The 22,989-nt window shown below is 42.7% G+C and overlaps 1 protein-coding gene across 1 annotated transcript; it reads left to right on the forward strand.

Annotated features, from left to right (window-relative positions):
- Positions 1-3,671: 3,671 nt before the first annotated feature.
- LOC111571019 (shaker-related potassium channel tsha2-like) lies at positions 3,672-21,493 on the forward strand. Its single transcript, XM_023274071.3, has 2 exons — positions 3,672-7,091; positions 18,193-21,493. Exon 1 carries the CDS (start codon positions 4,130-4,132, stop codon positions 5,591-5,593), a length of 1,464 nt encoding a protein of 487 aa, XP_023129839.1. The 5' UTR covers positions 3,672-4,129; the 3' UTR covers positions 5,594-7,091; positions 18,193-21,493.
- The last annotated feature ends 1,496 nt before the right edge of the window (positions 21,494-22,989 follow it).

Consider the following 22,989-nt stretch of genomic DNA (forward strand, 5'->3'; position numbering starts at 1 on the left):
TCACCAGGAACCGTTCACCAGCGGAAGCGTTCACCAGCGGAACCGTTCCCTAGCGGAACCGTTCCCCAGCGGAAGCGTTCACCAGCGGAACCGTTCATCAGCGGAACCATTCACCAGGAACCGTTCCCCAGTGGAACCATTCACCAGGAAGCGTTCCCCAGCGGAAGCGTTCCCCAGGGGAACCGTTCACCAGCGGAACCATTCCCCAGCGGAAGTGTTCATCAGCGGAACCATTCCCCAGGAAGCGTTCACCAGCGGAAGCGTTCCCCAGCGGAACCGTTCACCAGTGGAAGCGTTCACCAGGAACCGTTCACCAGCGGAAGCGTTCACCAGCGGAAGCGTTCCCGAGAGTAGGCGTTTCCCAGCGGAAGCGTTCCCCAGCGGAACCATTCACCAGCGGAAGTGTTCACCAGGAACCGTTCCCCAGCGGAACCATTCACCAGCGGGAGCGTTCACCAGGAACCGTTCACCAGCGGAACCATTCACCAGCGGGAGCGTTCACCAGGAACCGTTCATCAGCGGAACCATTCACCAGCGGAAGCGTTCACCAGGAACCGTTCACCAGCGGAACCGTTCACCAGCAGAAGCGTTCACCAGGAACCGTTTACCAGCGAAAGCGTTCCCGAGAGTAAGCTTTCCCCAGCGGAAGAGTTCCCCAGCGGAACCGTTCACCAGCGGAAGCGTTCACCAGGAACTGTTCACTAGCGGAACCGTTCACCAGCGGAAGCGTTCCCCAGCGGAACCATTCACCAGCGGAAGCGTTCACCAGGAACCGTTCACCAGCGGAACCGTTCACCAGTGGAAGCGTTCACCAGGAACCGTTCACCAGCGGAAGCGTTCCCCAGCGGAAGCGTTCACCAGCAGAACCGTTCCCCAGTGGAACCACTCACCACTTTCCATCCTGGTTCTGCCTGAAGCAGCTGAGTTCTGCAGAACCCTGATGAAACTGCATCTAAATATAAATATTAAATAAATATAATGTCATCTTTGTAGCATTCTGCTGCTGAACGTGTGAATAAATGATGTAAAACGTTTATTTTCTTCTCTGCTGGTTGACCAGTTTGCTGTTTTTGATGTTTTTTTCTACAAACCGTTTCAGACTCTGGGATCAGCAGCTGCATTCAAACACAACTTTTATACTTCTGGGTCTGAAGGTCTGAAGGAGAACACTGATGGAGAAATGAGTTGAAGAACAAAGGCTCAAACATGACGAAAGTGAATCTGATTAAGATCTCAGCTGCTGAATGTTCTCCAGATGTTTGGATCCTTCACCGTATCTCTGCTTCATCATTCTTCCTGCTGTCTCCTAACAGCCCCCTTCAGAGGAACATTTTATTAAGGAAGTCTAAATATTAACTGCAGAACCAAACCCAGTCAGACCGGACGAGCATCAGCTGAGGGTCATAAATCCGTTCTGAAGATAGAGGAACCGGTGAAGGTCAAAGTGTTCCGCTGATAATTCATTCTGGAACTCTACATTAAACTTCACTGTTTTTCACTCAACTAATCCAGGGACCAGCTTCAGATCATCAGAACCTCAGAGAACATTCAGACGTTCTTCATGTCAGACTCTGGAGTGATCCAGAACCCAGCAGAGTTCCTGTTTGCTGACATCCTTTAGAACGTCATGAAGAAGGTCTGATGGTGGGAAGAGAACCCACAAAGTTCTGAAGATATTTAAAGACGCAGCAGAGTTCAGCCGAGGAACGCTTCATGTTCTCAGAGGAACATCTCATGTTCTCAGAAGAACACTTCGTGTTCTCAGAGGAACATCTCATGTTCTGAGAAGAACAGCTCATGTTCTCAGAAGAACAGCTCATGTTCTCTTAGATCCTCATTAAATCATTGAAACTAAACGGAACATTCTGCTGTTCTGATTTGAAGCTAAATAGTTTCTGCACATTTAACCTTCAGCTGGGTTCTATGAAGGTTCCCACCAGGTTAGTTCAGCATTCTGTCCAGGACCAGAAACTGTTGGTGTCACGGGGTCAGAATGTTCTGCAGCTCTGAAACCCAAAACACTCCGGTTCTTTAAACAGAACCCTATAATTCTGTAACTGAATGAAGCTGCAGCAGATGTTCTCCTGGAGTTCCACCTGTTCCCCATAAACACAGGTTCTGCAGCTGAATGTTTGTAGAAATGAACCTGTTCTAAAGGTTAAACAGACTGGATCTGGTTCTGGCAGATGATCTGCCGTCCAGCAGGAACCTGGACGGAAAGAAAGACGATGAGCTGCCAGAGAACCACAGAGACCCACAGAGACCCACAGAGAACCCAGAGAACCCACAGAGAACCACAGAGACCCACAGAGACCCACAGAGAACCCAGAGAACCCACAGAGAACCACAGAGAACCCACAGAGAACCCCAGAGAACTCAGAGAACCACAGAGAACTCAGAGAACCACAGAGAACCCAGAGAACCCACAGAGAACCACAGAGACCCACAGAGACCCACAGAGAACCCAGAGAACCCACAGAGAACCACAGAGACCCACAGAGACCCACAGAGAACCCAGAGAACCCACAGAGAACCACAGAGAACCCACAGAGAACCCCAGAGAACTCAGAGAACCACAGAGAACTCAGAGAACCACAGAGAACTCAGAGAACCACAGAGAACCCAGAGAACCCACAGAGAACCACAGAGACCCACAGAGAACCCCAGAGACCCACAGAGAACCCCAGAGACCCACAGAGAACCCCAGAGACCCACAGAGAACCACAGAGACCCACAGAGAACCACAGAGAACTCAGAGAACCACAGAGAACCCAGAGAACCCACAGAGAACCACAGAGAACCCCAGAGACCCACAGAGAACTCAGAGAACCCACAGAGAACCACAGAGACCCACAGAGAACCCCAGAGAACTCAGAGAACCACAGAGAACTCAGAGAACCACAGAGAACTCACAGAGAACTCACAGAGAACCACAGAGAACCAAAGAGAACCACAGAGAACCACAGAGCACCAAAGAGAACCCACAGAGACTCAGGAAACAGGGAACTGTCAGACTGCAGATTTACTCCGAGTCAGAGTCAGAGAGGAACCAGAACCAGAACCAGCAGATATTCTGCAGATTAAAGACCAACGACTGGAACGGTGAGAGAACATCTGCAGGAGTCAGAGAGGAAATCCTTTATTATTATTATTTATTCTCACATCTTTTCAACCAACGGCTGAAAGTTCACCTGCTGTGATGTCATAAGTGACATCACCAGCATGAAGCCATTTTAAAGCTGCTGTTAAAGAACAATAATAATAATAATAATAATAATAATAATCAGAAATATTTCATAATAAATCTGTTTTCATCATGTTCAGCTTTTATTTCGTTATTAAATCAGCTTCAAACTTTTAGAAAGTTTCAACTAAAGTGTGAAGAAATAAGAAAAATCAGCTGTTTGTGTTGTTGATATATCTGTTACTGTGTCCGCAGTGTATGATGTCTATAGTGTTTATTAGTGTGTGTGTTAGTGTGTATTTTGTGTGTTAGTGTGTGTATTGTGTATTATTGTGTGTGTTAGTATGTGTATTGTGTGTGTATTGTGTATTAGTGTGTGTTAATGTGTGTGTATTGTCTATTAGTGTGTGTTAGTGTGTGTATTGTGTATTAGTGTGTATTGTGTGTCTGGGTTCGTGGGAACTCTCCTGCTTCTATTCTCGGACATCACGTCAGCTCTCCGCTCTCCAGCTTTTTTCTTCTTGGTCTGTTTCTGGACTTGTTGCTTTAGTTTCCCTCAGCGCTGCGTGGACTCACCTCCTCGTGGATTCAGCTCCTCGTGGATTCAGCTCCGTGTTTCTGCTCCACGGACACACACACGACGCGTGTCCGTGAACCTGTGGCTCGTCGGAGCTCCGGAGAAAAAGCGGCTTCGTGGATGTTCCGAGCCTTCAACACCACGGATCCGTCAACAGCTGTTGGTGTGTCACGCGTGTGCGTGCGTGTGTTTGTGTCCCTCAGTGAGACGGCGTGCACACGCCTCCGCGGGGGGCGGGGGGAGCTGTTTAAAATGCAGCTGATGTGAGCGCGGAGCCAGACGGAGGTGAGCGGAGCGGCAGCAATGTCCGCCGAACCGGGCAGTCCGCTGCCGTGACACCGAGCCACGGACCAAACACTCACAGAACCATGACCGTGGTGCCCGCAGAGAACCTGGATGAGACGGTGGCTCTGGCCGCGCTGTCCGCCCAGGACGTGTTGGACCCGGAGCGGAACCAGAACCAGGACTGCTGTGAGCGGGTCGTCATCAATATCTCGGGGCTGCGCTTCGAGACGCAGCTCAAGACGCTGGCTCAGTTTCCCGCCACGCTGCTCGGAGACCCGCGCAAAAGGATGCGCTTCTTCGATCCGCTCCGGAACGAGTACTTCTTTGACCGGAACCGGCCCAGCTTCGACGCCATCCTCTACTACTACCAGTCCGGCGGGCGGCTCCGGAGACCCGTGAACGTGCCGGTGGACATCTTCATGGAGGAGATCAAGTTCTACGAGCTGGGTGAGGAGGTGATCGAGAATTTCAAGGAGGACGAAGGTTTCATCAAGGAGGAGGAGCGGCCGCTTCCGGACAGCGAGTTCCAAAGGCAGGTCTGGCTCCTGTTCGAGTACCCGGAGAGTTCTGGTCCGGCCCGGGGCATCGCCATCGTGTCGGTGCTGGTCATCCTCATCTCCATCGTGATCTTCTGCCTGGAGACGCTGCCGGAGTTCCGAGAAGAGGCGAGAACCTTTGACGACCACCTGTTGGTGAACGGAACCTCTCGAGCCAAGAAGCCCAACCCGTTCACCGACCCGTTCTTCATCGTGGAGACGCTCTGCATCATCTGGTTCTCCTTCGAGCTGCTGGTCCGGTTCCTGGCCTGCCCCAGCAAACCCGCCTTCTTCAAGAACATCATGAACACCATCGACATCGTGGCCATCATGCCGTACTTCATCACTCTGGGTCTGGAGCTGGCCGAGCATCAGGGCAACGGCCAGCAGGCCATGAGTCTGGCCATCCTGAGGGTCATCCGCCTGGTCCGGGTCTTCCGGATCTTCAAACTGTCCCGCCACTCCAAGGGTCTCCAGATCCTCGGTAAGACGCTGCAGGCCAGCATGAGGGAGCTGGGGCTGCTCATCTTCTTCCTCTTCATCGGAGTCATCCTCTTCTCCAGCGCCGTCTACTTCGCTGAGACCGACGACCCAGAGTCCAGCTTCTCCAGCATCCCGGACGCCTTCTGGTGGGCCGTGGTCTCCATGACGACAGTGGGCTACGGGGACATGTGTCCAGTCACCATCGGAGGGAAGATCGTGGGTTCGCTGTGCGCCATCGCCGGCGTGTTGACCATCGCGCTGCCGGTTCCGGTCATCGTGTCCAACTTCAACTACTTCTACCACCGGGAGACGGAACACGAGGAGCAGCTGCAGTACACCCACGTGACCTGCGGCCAGCAGCAGTTCCCCGAGTTTAGGAAGAGTGACAGCAAACCGTCTCTGTCCAAGGACGACTTCCTGTCCAAAGACGACTTCCTGTCCAAGGACGACTTCCGGGACAGCGAGGACGTTGACTCCATCAAATACACCAACTGCAGCCCACACAAAGGAACGTACACTGACGTGTGAGGAACCTCAGACTGAAGAGCTCGTCTTTGTTCTTCACCAGAACCACCGGATTCCGTTCAAACTGTCTTCCATTACGTCATGAGTCCAGATGACTGTAGCACTTTATGATCGTATCGTTTCTTAGTAAGTCTCATGATGCAGGTTAAAGTTTACATGTGCTTTGTATCCGAGTGCAGCAACAGAACCATCAGAACCACCAGAACCAGAGCCATCAGAACCAGAAGGACCAGAACCACCAGGACCACCTGCTGCATATTAACCGGTTTATTTTGGTCTCTAGCAGCGCTCAGCCTGACAGACGGCGTTCAGGGCAGCAGTTATTTTAACTCTGTCTGAATCATGATGGAATCAGCTGCAGCCTTCTCCTGACCTGCAGCGCCACCGTATGGACGCAGAGCGGTGCTGCATGCTGGATGCAGTTTCTATAGCAACCTTCCAGACTTTTCTGTCTCGTCTCCACAGGGATGGAGGTGGAGAATGAACCACCATGTTGTGGAGCCTCCATGTTGTTGGATTTTAGGAGCTCAGAAATGAAGCAGATCCTCAGAAACATTTGATCTTATTTTAGGATCACAGTTTCCTCAAATCACCGTTTAAATGACGTTTTAAGACCAAAAAAACCCATGAAAATATGCCCCACCAATCTGAAAGGAAGTTATACTATACTACTATATTTCGAAACAAGACAAAAAAATTTAATTTGATTAGAAACAGACATGAGGTACGGAAGCCCCAAAGGGCCAAAATATCAGCTGTTAGAATGTCTAATTTGGTTTAACTTCATTTTGAAAACCATCTGAGTTTACATGATTTATACACATAATTTCTGACATTTCAAAGTTTATTTGTTGTTTCCTCCTTTCTTTTTTAAATGAATTGACTTTTTAATATGGACCCAACAGTCCGGTCCAGAAAAACTAAATGAAAATTCAAGTTAAGGTGAATTTAAATCTGCTGATGAATGAAGCTCCAATCTTAACTTTCATGCAGCAAAAACCAAGAAACTCTGGAGGGAATTTAAATAAACCAAAATAATTTATTACAGAATTTTAACCACTTAAACTCACTGTTTTTTTTTCAAGAATAAGGGATTTAGACATTATATATTATAATAATATTCTATTATTAGAATATATAATAAACATTTTACATCCAGCACTATTTAAATGTTCATTCCTGAGTTGTGTTTAAAAAAAAGAGAAAAGTCTGGCATCTTTTTCCTTCCATAGTGGTGAAATAAGATGAAATCTGAGGTTTTTCTTTTAATTAATCGGTTCAAGTCCACGATGGAGCTGCAGGAGCTGAAGGACTCTTCATGGTGGACTCAGCTGGACTCAGCTGGACTCAGGGACACCTGCTGGACGTACGGTGGATTTAACTGATGGAATTAAATGGACGTGTTGCTGTGAAGGCTGAACTGGGCGTCCTGTTGGTGGATTATTTTCTGACCGATGGATGTTTAGAAGCTGACGGACTTCAGGTTCTGGTCCAGACTGAGGTGAGTTTGTAGAAGCTTCAGTGTGTTTGAGACGTTCTAACTCATCAGAAAAGGATTCGTTCTGCTGTCAAACAGGTGACTAATGTTTGAATGAAACGGCTGCAGTCATTAGAACCACTTTAATCACTGAAACTAAACTTAAAGATTCTTCATTAAACTTCATTATTTCTTTTTGATATTAGAGTAAAAAGTCAAACCTCTAATATATGATTGAAAACAAATGCACGACATCAAAATAATAAACTAGACACAAAGATCACCATAAAGACAAACAACAAGAACAAGGTCAATCTATAACTGAGGGACTTTTGAAGTATTTTAGTATATTAAAATTTAAAAAAAAAAAATGTTTTAATGTCCATTTTGATCATGTCTTTACAAATTCCATAATTATTTATTATGGAAACAATCACATTAATAAAAATGATTGGATATCACTAAAATGTCAACTATGATCCAAAAAGTCCCACAATCATACATCGACCCATCCAGAATGACTTGGAAATGATCAATAATTACAGAAAATTAGTCCAGAATGACATAAAATTTGTCCTAAATGACTTGAAAATTATCCCAAAGACACAAAAATGATCCAAAATGACGAGAAATGATCCAAGCTGACATAAAACTTGTTGAAAATGACAATGAAATTGTCCAAAATTACTCAAAATTTGTCTGGGTCAATCTATAACTGAGGGATTTTTGAAGTCCATGGGATATATCTGCATACATTTTTACTAAAAGTAAAAAAAATAGTGTTTTTTCATGTTCATTATGATCATGCCTTTATAAATTCCATAATTATTTATTATGGAAACAATCACTTATTAATAAAAAATGACTCGATGTCATTAAAATATCAACTAAGTAACCGTCTGAATTTAATACCAACCACCTTCTAATGAGCTAAACAATAATAAAATGAGCTGATTCAGAAATAGTTTGGATTGTGTTCTTTTCATTAAGTTGAGATAATCATCACAGATATTTCTTTTTTGGCAATATATCACATTTTATATGGAAAATAACAAATTAAATCCCTTTCCACTAAGTTCTCCATTACAAAACCACCTCTCAAGGAAGTGTGTTAATTCCAGATCACATGACCTGCTCCACATGATGTCATTTCCTCCTGAACAAAAGACTGGCCAGACTCCAAGGCTTTCTGAGTTATTTAATATAAAGTAGTCAACAGGTTTACTACAATATCTGTAGAAAGAACTTTACATTTCTGTTTTACTCAGTTGCATCTATAATATTTGGAAGAATCTTTCTCTAAATGCCGTGTGGTGTTTGGTTAGTGGCGGCCAAAACAGCAAAAATGTCCACTATGATACAAAAAGTCCTGCACTCGTATATTGACCCAACAAGTAAAAAAATAAAAATCTAAATGACTAAAAAACTTACTGCAACCAAACACAGCATCCACAAAGACACACAAAATGACTTCAGATAGAACACAAAGGGATTTTGCACACGTCTACAAAGAACCAAAAGAAAGACAGTGATTGGAAAATGACAAACGAATACAAAAAGCCACAACTATGACACACTGAAGACACACACATACACATACTTTAAAATACTGCAAACATTTTCAAAACAACTGGAAAGTTACACAAAACTACCACAACTTGAAAAACTCACAAAAGATAGAGAACACAAACACACAAAGTGACTTTAACATCACTAAAAAATGCCTTTAACCCTCCTGTTTTCTTCATTAACGGGTCTGAAAAAAATCCAAAATTCAGCAAAAAAATCCCCAAATTTATAAAAATTTGCAAAATCTTCAGGAAGAAAATTCCAATAATTCCTTAAAAGTTTCCCTTAAAAGTTGTATTTAAAAAAAAATCCCCAAATTTGGCAAGAAATTAAAATTTAAAAAATAAAAATTGTAAATATTTTCCAAAAAATGAATAAAAATCTTCAAAAAAAATCCTAAAAATAACTAAAGTGATTCCATATATATCAGTAAAAGTTCTAATATTTTCTTTAAGAACATTCAGAAAAACATCAAACAAAATTCAGCAAAATTCACTGGATTTTGGTATATTTTTTTCTGAGTCTTCTTAAAGAAACATTTTTTTAACATCTCTTTTTACCCACCAAAAAATGTTCAAAGATTTCCCAAAAATGTTGAAAATGTGGAAGTTTTCGCTGTGAAAATATTTTTTCCCCACATTTTCAAACTTTAAAATGAGTCAATTTGAACCGCAGGACGACTGAGGGATAAACAGATTCAGACTAAATAAAGGAACCTGATGCAAAACAACTGTTTTCAAAAAGACAAACTAGATCAGCGTGTTTGTTCAGAACGTTTATCTGACTGAGAGGATGATTTCAGTCCGTCTCTCAGTAAACCTGTGATGAACCTCCTGCTTTGATGGATGGATGTTGGTCTGTTAGGATCTGAAAGGTACAGTACCGCTATGGACCAGCAGGAGGCAGCAGATGCTGTCTGTTTCAGGTTGTTTCTGACTGAAGGATGAAACTTGGGGGCTGCACAGTGGCGTAGTGGTTAGCACGTTCACCTTGCAGCGAGAAGATCCCTGGTTTGTGTCCCGGCTTTCCCGGGATCTTTCTGCATGGAGTTTGCATGTTCTCCCTGTGCATGCGTGGGTTTTCTCCGGGTACTCCGGCTTCCTCCCACAGTCCAAAAATATGCTGAGGTTAATTGATTACTCTAAATTGCCCGTAGGTGTGAATGTGTGAGTGCTTGTTTGTATATATATATGTAGCCCTGCGACAGACTGGTGACCTGTCTAGGGTGTCCCCTGCCTTCGCCTGAGTCAGCTGGGATAGACTCCAGCTGGTTTTTATGAGCTGATGAAGGACTTTATATCGAACATGACACAATGCATCAAAAACTCACAGACACAGCAGTACCAACACCAGAAAGATCACAGAAAAACGTCCAGACGTGATCAGATGGAGATCTGAAATACCAACTCTTAACCCTCCTACTGTCTTCATTTACAGGCACCAAAAATATTGTTCCCTTGTCTGAAAAAAATCCAAAAATTCAGCTAAAAAATCCCCAAACTTTTGAAAATTTGCAAAACCTTCAGGAAGAAAATTCCAATAATTAAAGTTTTATTTACAAAAAAATTTGGTGTTTCTGGTGTTACTGGTGTTGTTATTGGTGGTGTTATTGGTGTTACTGGTGGTGTTACTGGTGTTACTGGTGGTGTTATTGGTGTTACTGGTGGTGGTTACTGGTGTTACTGGTGGTGTTATTGGTGTTACTGGTGGTGGTTACTGGTGGTGTTACTGGTGGTGTTACTGGTGGTGGTTACTGGTGGTGTTGGTGGTGTTACTGGTGGTGTTACTGGTGGTGTTACTGGTGGCGTTAGTGGTGGCGTTATTGGTGGTGTTAGTGGTGGTGTTAGCGGTGGTGTTATTGGTGGTGTTATTGGTGGTGTTAGTGGTGGTGTTAGCGGTGGTGTTAGTGGTGGTGTTACTGGTGGTGTTATTGGTAGTGTTACTGGTGGTGTTACTGGTGGCGTTAGTGGTGGCGTTATTGGTGGTGTTAGTGGTGGCGTTAGCAGTGGCGTTATTGGTGGTGTTAGTGGTGGTGTTAGTGGTGGTGTTAGTGGTGGCGTTAGCGGGGCGTTAGCGGTGGCATTACTGATGGCGTTATTGGTGGCATTAGTGGTGGCGCTAGTGGTGGCGTTAGTGGTGGCGTTAGCAGTGGTGTTATTGGCGGTGTTACTGGTGGTGTTATTGGTGGTGTTAGCGGTGGTGTTATTGGTGGTGTTATTGGTGGTGTTAGTGGTGGTGTTAGTGGTGGTGTTATTGGTGGTGTTACTGGTGGTGTTATTGGTGGTGTTACTGGTGGTGTTACTGGTGGTGTTTGCGGTGGTGTTACTGGTGGTGTTAGTGGTGGTGTTACTGGTGGTGTTACTGGTGGTGATATTGGTGATGTTACTGGTGGTGTTTGCGGTGGTGTTACTGGTGGTGTTATTGGTGATGTTACTGGTGGTGTTATTGGTGGTGTTATTGGTGGTGTTACTGGTGGTGTTATTGGTGGTGTTACTGGTGGTGTTACTGATGGTGTTAGTGGTGGTGTTAGTAGTGTTGTCATTGGTGGTGTTACTGGTGTTGTTATTGGTGGTGTTATTGGTGGCGTTACGGGTGGCGTTATTGGTTGCGTTAGTGGTGGCATTAGTGGTGGCATTAGTGGTGGCGTTAGCGGTGGTGTTAGTGGTGGCGTTAGCGGTGGCGTTCGCAGTGGTGTTACTGGCGGTGTTACTGGTGGTGTTATTGGTGGTGTTAGTTGTGGTGTTATTGATGGTGTTATTGGTGGTGTTATTGGTGGTGTTAGTGGTGGTGTTAGCGGTGGTGTTATTGATGGTGTTATTGGTGGTGTTATTGGCGATGTTAGCGGTGGTGTTAGCGGTGGTGTTAGCTGTGGTGTTAATGGTGGTGTTATTGGTGGTGTTACTGGTGGTGTTAGCGGTGGTGTTAGCGGTATTGTTACTGGTGGTGTTAGCGGTGGTGTTAGTGGTGGTGTTACTGGTGGTGTTATTGGTGGTGTTAGCGGTGGTGTTGTTGATGGTGTTATTGGTGGTGTTATTGGTGGTGTTACTGGTGGTGTTACTGGTGGTGTTACTGGTGGTGTTAGCGGGGCGTTAGCGGTGGCATTACTGATGGCGTTATTGGTGGCATTAGTGGTGGCGCTAGTGGTGGCGTTAGCAGTGGTGTTATTGGCGGTGTTACTGGTGGTGTTATTGGTGGTGTTAGCGATGGTGTTATTGGTGGTGTTATTGGTGGTGTTAGTGGTGGTGTTATTGGTGGTGTTACTGGTGGTGTTATTGGTGGTGTTACTGGTGGTGTTACTGGTGGTGTTTGCGGTGGTGTTACTGGTGGTGTTAGTGGTGGTGTTACTGGTGGTGTTACTGGTGGTGATATTGGTGATGTTACTGGTGGTGTTTGCGGTGGTGTTACTGGTGGTGTTATTGGTGATGTTACTGGTGGTGTTATTGGTGGTGTTATTGGTGGTGTTACTGGTGGTGTTATTGGTGGTGTTACTGGTGGTGTTACTGGTGGTGTTAGTGGTGGTGTTAGTAGTGTTGTCATTGGTGGTGTTACTGGTGTTGTTATTGGTGGTGTTATTGGTGGCGTTACGGGTGGCGTTATTGGTTGCGTTAGTGGTGGCATTAGTGGTGGCATTAGCGGGGCGTTAGCGGTGGCATTACTGATGGCGTTATTGGTGGCATTAGTGGTGGCGTTAGCGGTGGCGTTAGTGGTGGCGTTAGCAGTGGCGTTCGCAGTGGTGTTACTGGCGGTGTTACTGGTGGTGTTATTGGTGGTGTTAGTTGTGGTGTTATTGATGGTGTTATTGGTGGTGTTATTGGTGGTGTTAGTGGTGGTGTTAGCAGTGGTGTTATTGATGGTGTTATTGGTGGTGTTATTGGCGATGTTAGCGGTGGTGTTAGCGGTGGGGTTAGCTGTGGTGTTATTGGTGGTGTTATTGGTGGTGTTACTGGTGGTGTTAGCGGTGGTGTTAGCGGTATTGTTACTGGTGGTGTTAGCGGTGGTGTTAGTGGTGGTGTTACTGGTGGTGTTATTGGTGGTGTTAGCGGTGGTGTTGTTGATGGTGTTATTGGTGGTGTTATTGGTGGTGTTACTGGTGGTGTTACTGGTGGTGTTAGCGGGGCGTTAGTGGTGGCATTACTGATGGTGTTATTGGTGGCATTAGTGGTGGCGTTAGTGGTGGCGCTAGTGGTGGCGTTAGTGGGGGCGTTAGTGGGAGCGTTAGCAGTGGTGTTATTGGCGGTGTTACTGGTGGTGTTATTGGTGGTGTTAGTTGTGGTGTTATTAATGGTGTTATTGGTGGTGTTATTGGTGGTGTTACTGGTGGTTTTATTGGTGGTGTTATTGGTGGTGTTACTGGTGGTTTTACTGGTGGTGTTTGCGGTGGTGTTACTGGTGGTGTTACTGGTGGTGTTATTGGTGATGTTACTGGTGGTGTTACTGGTGGTGTTAGTGGTGTTGTCATTGGTGGTGTTACTGGTGTTGTTATTGGTGGTGTTATTGGTGGCGTTACGGGTGGCGTTATTGGTTGCGTTAGTGGTGGAGTTAGTGGGGCGTTAGCGGTGGCATTACTGATGGCGTTATTGGTGGCATTAGTGGTGGTGTTAGCGGTGGCGTTAGTGGTGGCGTTAGCAGTGGCGTTTGCAGTGGTGTTATTGGCGGTGCTACTGGTGGTGTTAGTGGTGGTGTTAGTTGTGGTGTTATTTATGGTGTTATTGGTGGTGTTATTGGTGGTGTTATTGGCGGTGTTAGCGGTGGTGTTAGCTGTGGTGTTATTGGTGGTGTTATTGGTGGTGTTACTGGTGGTGTTAGCGGTGGTGTTAGCGGTATTGTTATTGGTGGTGTTACTGGTGGTGTTAGCAGTGGTGTTAGTGGTGGTGTTACTGGTGGTGTTATTGGTGGTGATAGCGGTGGTGTTATTGGTGGTGTTATTGGTGGTGTTATTGGTGGTGTTAGTGGTGGTGTTACTGGTGGTGTTAGTGGTGGTGTTAGTGGTGGTGTTACTGGTGGTGTTAGTGGTGGTGTTACTGCTGGTGTTATTGGTGGTGTTAGTGGTGGTGTTATTGGTGGTGTTACTGGTGGTGTTAGCGGTGGTGTTACTGGTGGTGTTAGCGGTGGTGTTAGTGGTGGTGTTATTGGTGGTGTTACTGGTGGTGTTACTGGTGGTGGTTGTTCCTCTACAGGCCTCAGCACAGATTCCCTGAGTGCTAATCCAGATGCTAACAATAGCTGTCAGAGTTTAACTGTCAACAGCATCAGCGACGTCCGAGGAGAAACCTGTTTACCTCACAGCACATGGTGGAGGTCAGTAGTTCAGGTAGACCGTCACAGGTTCAGGTAGAACGTCACAGGTTCAGGTAGAACGTCACAGGTTCAGGTAGAACATCACAGGTTCAGGCAGAACATCACAGGTTCTGGTAGAACATCACAGGTTCTGGTAGAACAGGTTAACCCTTACAGCCTTCAGCACTGTGGTTCATTTTTAATCTAAAGTCCTGCAGCTCTGTGGAACCAGAACAACATGAAGAAGGAGAGAACTCAGAAACATCTTCTGTCAGAAGGACTCAGTCAGAATGATGGAAACCAGAAAACAGTTCTTTTAATTTTTCAGTTTATCTGAAGCCTTTTTGTCTCCTTCATGGAGTTCATAAGAACTTTAATCCTCCAGAGACTCAGCTCACAGTAAATGTCATCTTAGCAAATGGTAGCTGCTTGTGGGAGGTTGGTTGTATTTTTTTATGTTGCCATGGCAACAGAGGATACTGCATTCTGACAGGTTGGAGAGGATTACCTATGTCCTGACAGTGTCTGGTTACAATGCCTTCTGCTGGGTGGAGGATGGAAGTTAACCAGAGGCTGTTCTGTACATGATGGGGTTGGTTTGTTCTGTCTGGAGATCCAGATGTTGGTTCTGATCAGCACCAGGCTGTGGTTGGACGCTACAGAGGTCCAGATGTTGGTTCTGATCAGCACCAGGCTGTGGTTGGACGCTACAGAGGTCCAGATGTTGGTTCTGATCAGCACCAGGCTGTGGTTGGACTCTATAGAGGTCCAGATGTTCACACTGAACTACGGATCATTCACTTCCTGCCCTCCAGGCGCTGAAAGCAGCACAATGACCTGAAGATATTTAGCTCTGTTTGACCATGTAGAGGTTGGTTAGAGATGGGTTAGCATGAGGTTAGAGATGGGTTAGCATGAGGTTAGAGATGGGTTAGCATAAGGTTACAGATGGATTAGTGTGAGGTTAAAGATGGGTTAGCATAAGGCTACAGATGGGTTAGCATGAGGTTAGAGATGGGTTAGTATTAGGTTAGAGATGGGTTAGTATTAGGTTACAGATGGATTAGTATGAGGTTAGAGATGGGTTAGTATTAGGTTACAGATGGGTTAGTATGAGGTTAAAGATGGGTTAGCATGAAGTTACAGATGGGTTAGTATGAGGTTAGAGATGGGTTAGCATGAAGTTACAGATGGGTTAGTATGAGGTTAGAGATGGGTTAGTATTAGGTTACAGATGGATTAGTATGAGGTTAGAGATGGGTTAGCATGAGGTTAGAGATGGGTTAGCATAAGGTTACAGATGGGTTAGTATGAGGTTAGAGATGGGTTAGCATGAGGTTAGAGATGGGTTAGCATAAGGTTACAGATGGGTTAGTATGAGGTTAGAGATGGGTTAGCATAAGGTTAGAGATGGGTTAGTATTAGGTTACAGATGGATTAGTATGAGGTTAGTATGAGGTTAGACATGGGTTAGTGTTGGTTAACATCTTTAACTCGTCAGGTTGTCCAGGTTACGGTTGGGTTAATGTTTAGCTAGTTAGGGTCAAGTTGAGATCGGACTGAATCCTTTAATGAGCTGCAGCAGGTGATCAGAGCTGATCTTTGGTATCGGTTATTGATTATGATCCCTGCTCTGCCTTCATGCAGAACGGTCTATTTTTAGAGCGGCTGCACGGAGAGGCAGTCATGCCTAAAGAAGCCAGCTGATGATGGTTGTAGAATTCGCTGGAGTGAAGTGAAGCTGGAGAAAATGCACCGAGCGCTTTGACTGGATGATCTTCCAAATGAGTCCACAGCTGGTTGGAGCTGCAGCTTCTGGTCCAGCTGCTCGTCCTGCTTCCACTCATCTCTTCTACAGCACATTTTTATTCTTCCTGTTTCCCACCAGCATCCTCAGATCATTGTCTGCTGGCTGAAGGCGCATTATCACTGAGCATGTCTGGTTTTTAACACCTGCATCCGGTGTTTGGTTCACAGGCTCCTAAAATACACCTTTAGTGATTTTCTATCTTTATGTTGTCAACAGATCCAGTGAACAGCGGTGAAAGTATCTCAGATCATTCTGTGTTTTATAAAAATGTGTATCTTCAGGAAGAACCGGTGACTGGATGGATTACTGTGCAGGAAGAAGCTTCTGTTTTATGATTTTAAAGTTCATCAAATGACCAGAAAAATGCAAAATAACAACAAACACTCAAAGTTTCCACAAAAAGATGAAAAACTGTCCAAAAGAAACACAAGGAGACCAGAAGAAGATGCAAAATGACCTCAAAGTGCTGCAGAAAGAAAAGGTTTTTAACCCTCCTGTTGTCCTCATTTACTGGCACCAAAAAATTATGTTTTCTGTCTGAAAAAAATCCAAAAAATCAGCAAAAAAATTCCCCAAATTTCAGAAAATTTGCAAAATTTTCAGGAAGAAAATTCCAATAGTTCTTTAAATGTTTTATTTTCCAAAATCCCCCAAATTTGCCAAGAAAATTCTTGTAAATATTTTCAAAAAATTAGTAAAAATCTTCCAAAAAAATCCTAAAAATATCTAAAGTAATTCCATATATATCAGTAAAACTAATTTAAGAACATTCATTAAAAATTTGATTTTTTGTAAATGTTCTTAAGAAACATTTTTAACATTTCTTTTTTTACACCAAAAATTGTTGAAAATTTTTCCAGAATGTTGAAAATGTGGACATCAGAAGTTTCACTGTGAAAAAATATTTTTTTCCCACATTTTCAAACTTTAAAACGGGTAAATTTTGACCCGCAGGACGACATGAGGTTTAAACATGAGATATACTGACGTATCGTCTGTTTTCTAATGAGGCCACAGTGACGCTGGTGTCAGTCGGTCGGTTTGATGCCTGTCAGGACAGAGTAAACAGGAAGTGATGTTTGCTCTGGGCTCTGCTTCCTCAGCATGTGACTGATGGAGGCCTGCAGGGTTTTACTCATGAGGATGATGACTCGGTCACATTGTGGGACTCTGGTTTGTTCCTAAATACAAAACTCCACGAGGAAAACGGTTCATTTGTGGGTCCAAAACACAAAAAGCCTAGATGTACTTCAAGTAGCCACAAAGAAGACAAAGAGTGATGACTAGAGACAAAAAACAGCAAACAGGACGCGAAGTGACCACAAAAAGAGCCATCATCCATCCATCCATCATCCATCCATCTATCCATCATCCATCCATCTATCCATCCATCATCCATCCATCATCCATCAATCATCCATCTATCATCCATCATCCATCCATCCATCTATCCATCCATCCATTATCCATCCATCATCATCCATCCATCTATCCATCATCCATCCATCCATCCATCATCCATCCATCCATCCATCCATCCATCCATCCATCCATCCATCATCCATCCATCTATCCATCATCCATCCATCCATCTATCCGTCATCATCCATCATCCATCCATCTATCCATCATCTATCCATCATCCATACATCATCCATACATCATCCATCCATCTATCCATCCGTCATCCATCCATCATCCATCCATTATCCATCCATCCATCAAACCATCCATCATCCATCCATCCATCATCATCCATCATCCATCAAACCATCCATCATCCATCTTCCATCCATCAATCCATCCATCCATCCATCCGTCATCCATCCATCATCCATCCATCCATCATTCATCCATGTATCCATCATCCATCCATCATCCATCCATCCATCTATCCATCATCCATTCATCATCCGTCCATCCATCCATCTATCCGTCCATCCATCATCCTCTTCATCCTCTGTAGGGTATTGGGGGCGGAGTCTATCTTAGGAGGGTGAGGGCAGGTTCACCTGGACAGGTAACAGTCCATCACAGAGATGCAAACACAAACCAAGAACAAAAAAAGATGCTAAATGACTAACAACAAAATTTACATAAAATGACCACAAAAACGGCACAAAGTCACCCCACGGTTACCACGGTGACACAGAAAGACCACAAAAACCTTCGAAAACCAACCAAAACAATGTTAGAAAACTTTGAAAAAGAAACACAAAACTACTGATGAGATGTAGAACATCCACAAAGAGCTGAAACTAAGCAGAGCCTGATGCCCTGGAGGCTCCTACAGGTTCTTCTGTCTACTGACCCTCTGTTTAACCAGCATGTCAACTCATTTACAACAAAGATCTCTGAGGTCTTCAGTAAATGTTGGGAAATCAAAGATTATTGTGACCTGCTGAGATCTGTGGATGTTCTCCAGAATAACTTGGGTCTAAAAGGTTCATCTGTCTTCTCTGTTTTCAGGAGGATCATGCTGAGTCCATCATCATCAGGGAGTCCTTCATGAGTCCATGAGGAAGAGGACTTCAGCTCTGAGAACCGCAGGAACATCAACATGGACGTCATGGAATTATTCTGTTGCTAATCTCTATTTTTTAGCACCATGCTGGTTTTCTACGGGGAGAAATCGTCCACCTTGGGAATTATTTTCTAGATTCGGAACATTTTTCTAATGTATTTTGATTTTTGTTCTTTTTTGCCTTGGTGAAGACGAAGCAGCTCCAGCGGTCAAACCGTCCATGAATGTTTGGCAGGAAAAAGATTCTCTGAATGTTTCTGTGTTTTTGGTCAGAATATGAGTAACATCTACCTCAGTTCATCAGAAGCTTTAACACCTCCATGATCTCCAACATCTGGTGCAGCGACTCACTGAAGCTCTACAAACTGCCGACAAAACATAGAAGATGTAGACAGAATCTAAATATGAAGCCAATAATTAACGGTTCAGGCGTTTTGTTTTGCACATTTTGTTAATTTATTTGTGAAACGGAGTGAATGTGAGAGTTTGAGTTAAATGTTGATTTAAAGGCAATAATGTTCTGAGAGCGACTCGTCTTAAAAAGCTGAAACTGATCTTTCACTTCCTGTTTTCCCAGAATCAGACCAAGTTTCTGCTTCCAGCTAAACTTCAACTAAACCTGAAAAACCAACAAATGCTGCTGTTGGTTTCACAGCAAAGTCTGAAAACTAAACACGGATTTATTAAGTGGCATTTTTATTCACCTTTCTGTTTCTGCTTTTAGTCTCTGTTGCTCTTTTCACTTATTTCCAGTTTCAGTTGTTTAGTTTTCAGACATAAGAAAAATATTCCCAGAATAAAATGTGGGTTTATCTCCATAAAACTAATATTAGTGATAAGAAATGGAAATGTTTCCCTACACCGAAGCTAACAGCTATGCTAAGCTAACAGTTTCCCTCCACTGAAGCTAACAGGTATGCTAGGATAACAGTTTCCCTCCACTGAAGCTACAAGCTAAGCTAAGCATTTCCCCCACAGAAGCTAACACCTAAGCTAAGCTTACAATTTCCCTCCACTGAAGCTAAGCTAATGTTTTCTACAATGAAGCTACTCGCTAAGCTAACAATCACTCTCCACTGAAGCTAATAGCTAGGATAAGTTAACAGTTATCCTTCACTAAAGCTAATAACTAAGCTAACAGTTTCCCTCCACTGAAGCTATTAGTTAAGCTAATAGTTATCCTCCACAGAAGCTAAAAGCTAAGCTAACAGTTTTCTTCTCTGAAGTTAAGAGCTAAGCTAACAGTTTCCCCCTCTGAAGCTAGTAGCTAAGCAAATAGTTTTATCTTGTCTGATTCTGGGACCAATCAGCTGTCTTGATGCTTCCACTGTTGTGCTTCAGCTCTGCTTAGCGTGTTCTGCTTCCTGTATGCGCAGTAATAGCGCAGTGCTAGCGCTAGCTTCATGCTCCTCCATCCATCTGCTCTTCATCCATTCATACAACAATAGACGGGAAGCTGAAGGCTTTCTGTTTCTCTTTTTTATTCCCCATGTTTGTTTTGACAATCTTGAATTGTGATCTATTTTTGATAAAATGAATCTTTAATCCTGATCGATCTGCATGTGTCACATGATCACATGCAGATGTGTCATTTCCTGTTTCCTGTGTTATGATGTCATCACCATCTTCAGTCAGTGGATCATTTTAACTCTGTTGGTTCATTTTAACTGTAGATCAGTTTAAAGTCCTGCAGATCTGTGGAACCAGAACATCATGAACGAGAGAACTCAGAGATGGAACGACGGAAACCAGAAGAAATAAACTCTCCTTTGGTTATTTATTTTAAAAATCAGTCAGAGCCAAGAAAAGAAGGTTTGGTTAAACAGTGAATTAACTTCATCCATGCTGAGGTTCCAGGTGTTCTCTTGAAGGGGCGGGGCTTCAAATACACCTCAGACAGGTTACAAAAGTCTGTTTGAACACATCACATGTTCCATGATATTCTGACAGATTATTTTATCATCTTTAATGAGATGAGATCATAATTCTCTGTCGGTGTGTTTGAATCCATCCCTAATGGAGACGCTGATCAGTAAAACATTCATCGACTAAAACCTAGTTCCTGTTTAGTTCCATTAATGTGGTGGATGAATACATTGGTGAGCAGGTCAGACAGCAGCTTTTCTCAAAGTAGATCTGATGCAGTTTGATCATCTTTGGATTAGGGGTTAGTCTTTGGATTAGGGGTTAGTCCTGGATTAGGGGTTAGTTACTTAGTCACAGTGTTGTAGTTGAGGGTTAAATATAAAATAATACATCAGAATCATTGAACAGCTTCATGGTCTGATTTGTGTTTTTATAAATATTATTTATGTTCATCAGCCGTTTCCATCCAGTTTCAGCTCATATGTTGAGGGTCTAAACCAAACCCAGCCTTCACTGTCCTGCTGATCTGTACAATATTAATGTGTGTAGTTTGTGCAGATGTTTATGTCGTAACCATAGAAACCAGCAGCTATTCACCAATAAGCAATAATGCATGTAAAGTACAACGTCATCAGCAAAAGATGAGTTGTCTGGTTGTTCATATCTGTGCATAAAAAGTAAATAGTGCCTTAATAACCATAATGATGTTAAGTTATTAACCTGTTAATGCATCTGAAGTACCATAGAAGAAGAACGTGTGTGTCCGTGTTAGAAGAATAAAGAATTAATGTAGATTAATGTCTTGAATGTACAGTAAGAAGTCTTCCTGCTTGGTGTTGGACGGAAAAACTGAAGAAGAAAAAAATCTTAAAGAGCCTGAGTCTGAGAAGACAGACTGCTGCTGAGTGTTTGACATTTAGAAGACTTATCTCCTGGAGAAAATGCAATTTTGGTTCGTTTCCTGTAGAAAACCGGCCGAAAAACACAAAACACTGATTTAATGTTGAGACAAAGTCACAGAAAAATAGTTTCATCGACATTAAATGACAAATTTAGGATAAAAGAAGTAAAAAAACGAGCAGCAGGAATGTCCTCTCTGAGCTCCTGTAGTTTGGTTTTTTGAACATTCTGTTTCTCAAGTACCAAAATACTTTAATCTTAATGTGGAATGACAGTTTCAAACCAGAGTACATCTCAGCCTTTATTTCAGAGTGTTTTATAAACACTTACTGATTGAAAATAGGTTAGTTGAGTTAACCCTCCTTTTGTCCTCATTTAGGGGCAGCAAAAATATTGTTCCTTTCTCTGAAAAAAAATCTAAGAATTCAGAAAAAAAAATCCCCAAATTTATAAAAATTTGCAAAATCTTCAGGAAGAAAATGTAAAAAAAAACTCCTTAAAATTTTCCCTTAACATTTTATTTAAAAAAGAAAAAAAATCCCCAAATTTGGCAAGAAATAAAAATTTTGAAAAATAAAAAAAATAAAAATTGTAAATATTTTCAAAAAAATTAATAGAAATCTTCCAAAAAAATCATAAAAATATCTAAAATGATTCCATATATATCAGTAAAACTTCTGATATTTTCTTTAAGAACATTCAGAAAAAAATCAACCAAAATCCAGTGATTTTCGCAGGATTTTGGTTGATTTTTTTCTGAATGTTCTTAAAGAAACATTTTTGTAACATTTCTTTTATTCCACCAAAAAATTTTCAAAAAATTCCCAAAAATGTTGAAAATGTGGACATCAGAAGTTTCACTGTAAAAATATTTTTTTTCCACATTTTCAAACTTTAAACCAGGTCAATTTGACCCGCAGGACGACACAAAGGTTAAACTCGAACTTTCACATTTTAAAAAAATGACAAAGAAAAGAAAAGAGGGATGTGAAAATTGGAAAAAAAAGTATTGTATTTTTAATTATTTTTATTTGTTGAAATACAATAAAAAAAGAAAAAACTGATGTGAAAAATGAAGAAGAGCTGAAATCAGTCTTCTATAATAAATAACTGATGCTAACTGAACCCTCCATCACATTCCAGCCAGATGTGTCGTTTTTATTTTTTCTTTAACCCTCGTGTCGTCCTGCAGGTCAAAATTGACCCATTTTTAAGTTTGAAAATATGGAAAAATGTATATTTTTACAATGAAACTTCTGATGTCCACATTTTCAACATTTTTGGGAAAGTTTTGAAAAATTTTTGGTGGCATAAAAGAAATGTTAAAAATGTTTCTTAAGAACATTCAGAAAATAACCTACCAAAATCCAGCAAAATGCGCTGGATTTTGGTTGATTTTTTTCTTAATGTTCTTACGAGAATATTAGAAGTTTTACTGAAATATATGGAATCACTTCAAATTTGGCAGATTTTCTTTTAGAAATAATACTTTTCAGGGAAACTTTTAAGGAGTTATTGGAATTTTCTTCCTGAAGATTTTGCAAATTTTCGGAAATTTGGGGGGTTTTTTTGCTAAATTTTTGGATTTTTTCCAGACAAGGAAACAATATTTTTTGGTGCCCATAAATGAAGACAACAGGAGGATTTAAAATGTTGAGATTCAGAATCAAAATGATGCATCTTTTTGTAAAATCTCTTAGATTTGGTTTGTCTGGATGAACTAACCGAATGCAGCTTCAGAGTTAATTATGAACCACATGGACTTCCTGTTTGTCTGTTCTATCTGCTAAACTGAGAAGAAGAAAGATCTACAGGGTTCTGAGTCTTTGTGTTTTCAGATCGACTCAAACTACAGAAAAGAGAAACTTCAGCTCGTGTCCTCGGTGTTAGAGCTCAGAGATAGATTTTATTTTTAATGTGTGTGTCTCAGATTTAAGCTTAAAGAAGAAAAAACAGCCTCATAATGTGAATAGATG

The sequence above is a fragment of the Amphiprion ocellaris genome, chromosome 21 (genome assembly GCF_022539595.1).
Source record: "Amphiprion ocellaris isolate individual 3 ecotype Okinawa chromosome 21, ASM2253959v1, whole genome shotgun sequence".
Lineage (NCBI taxonomy): Eukaryota > Metazoa > Chordata > Actinopteri > Pomacentridae > Amphiprion > Amphiprion ocellaris.

Excerpts from the sequence above, each read along its gene's own strand:
- LOC111571019 (XM_023274071.3), top strand. The coding sequence starts at position 4,130 with ATGACCGTGGTGCCCGCAGAGAACCTGGATGAGACGGTGGCTCTGGCC.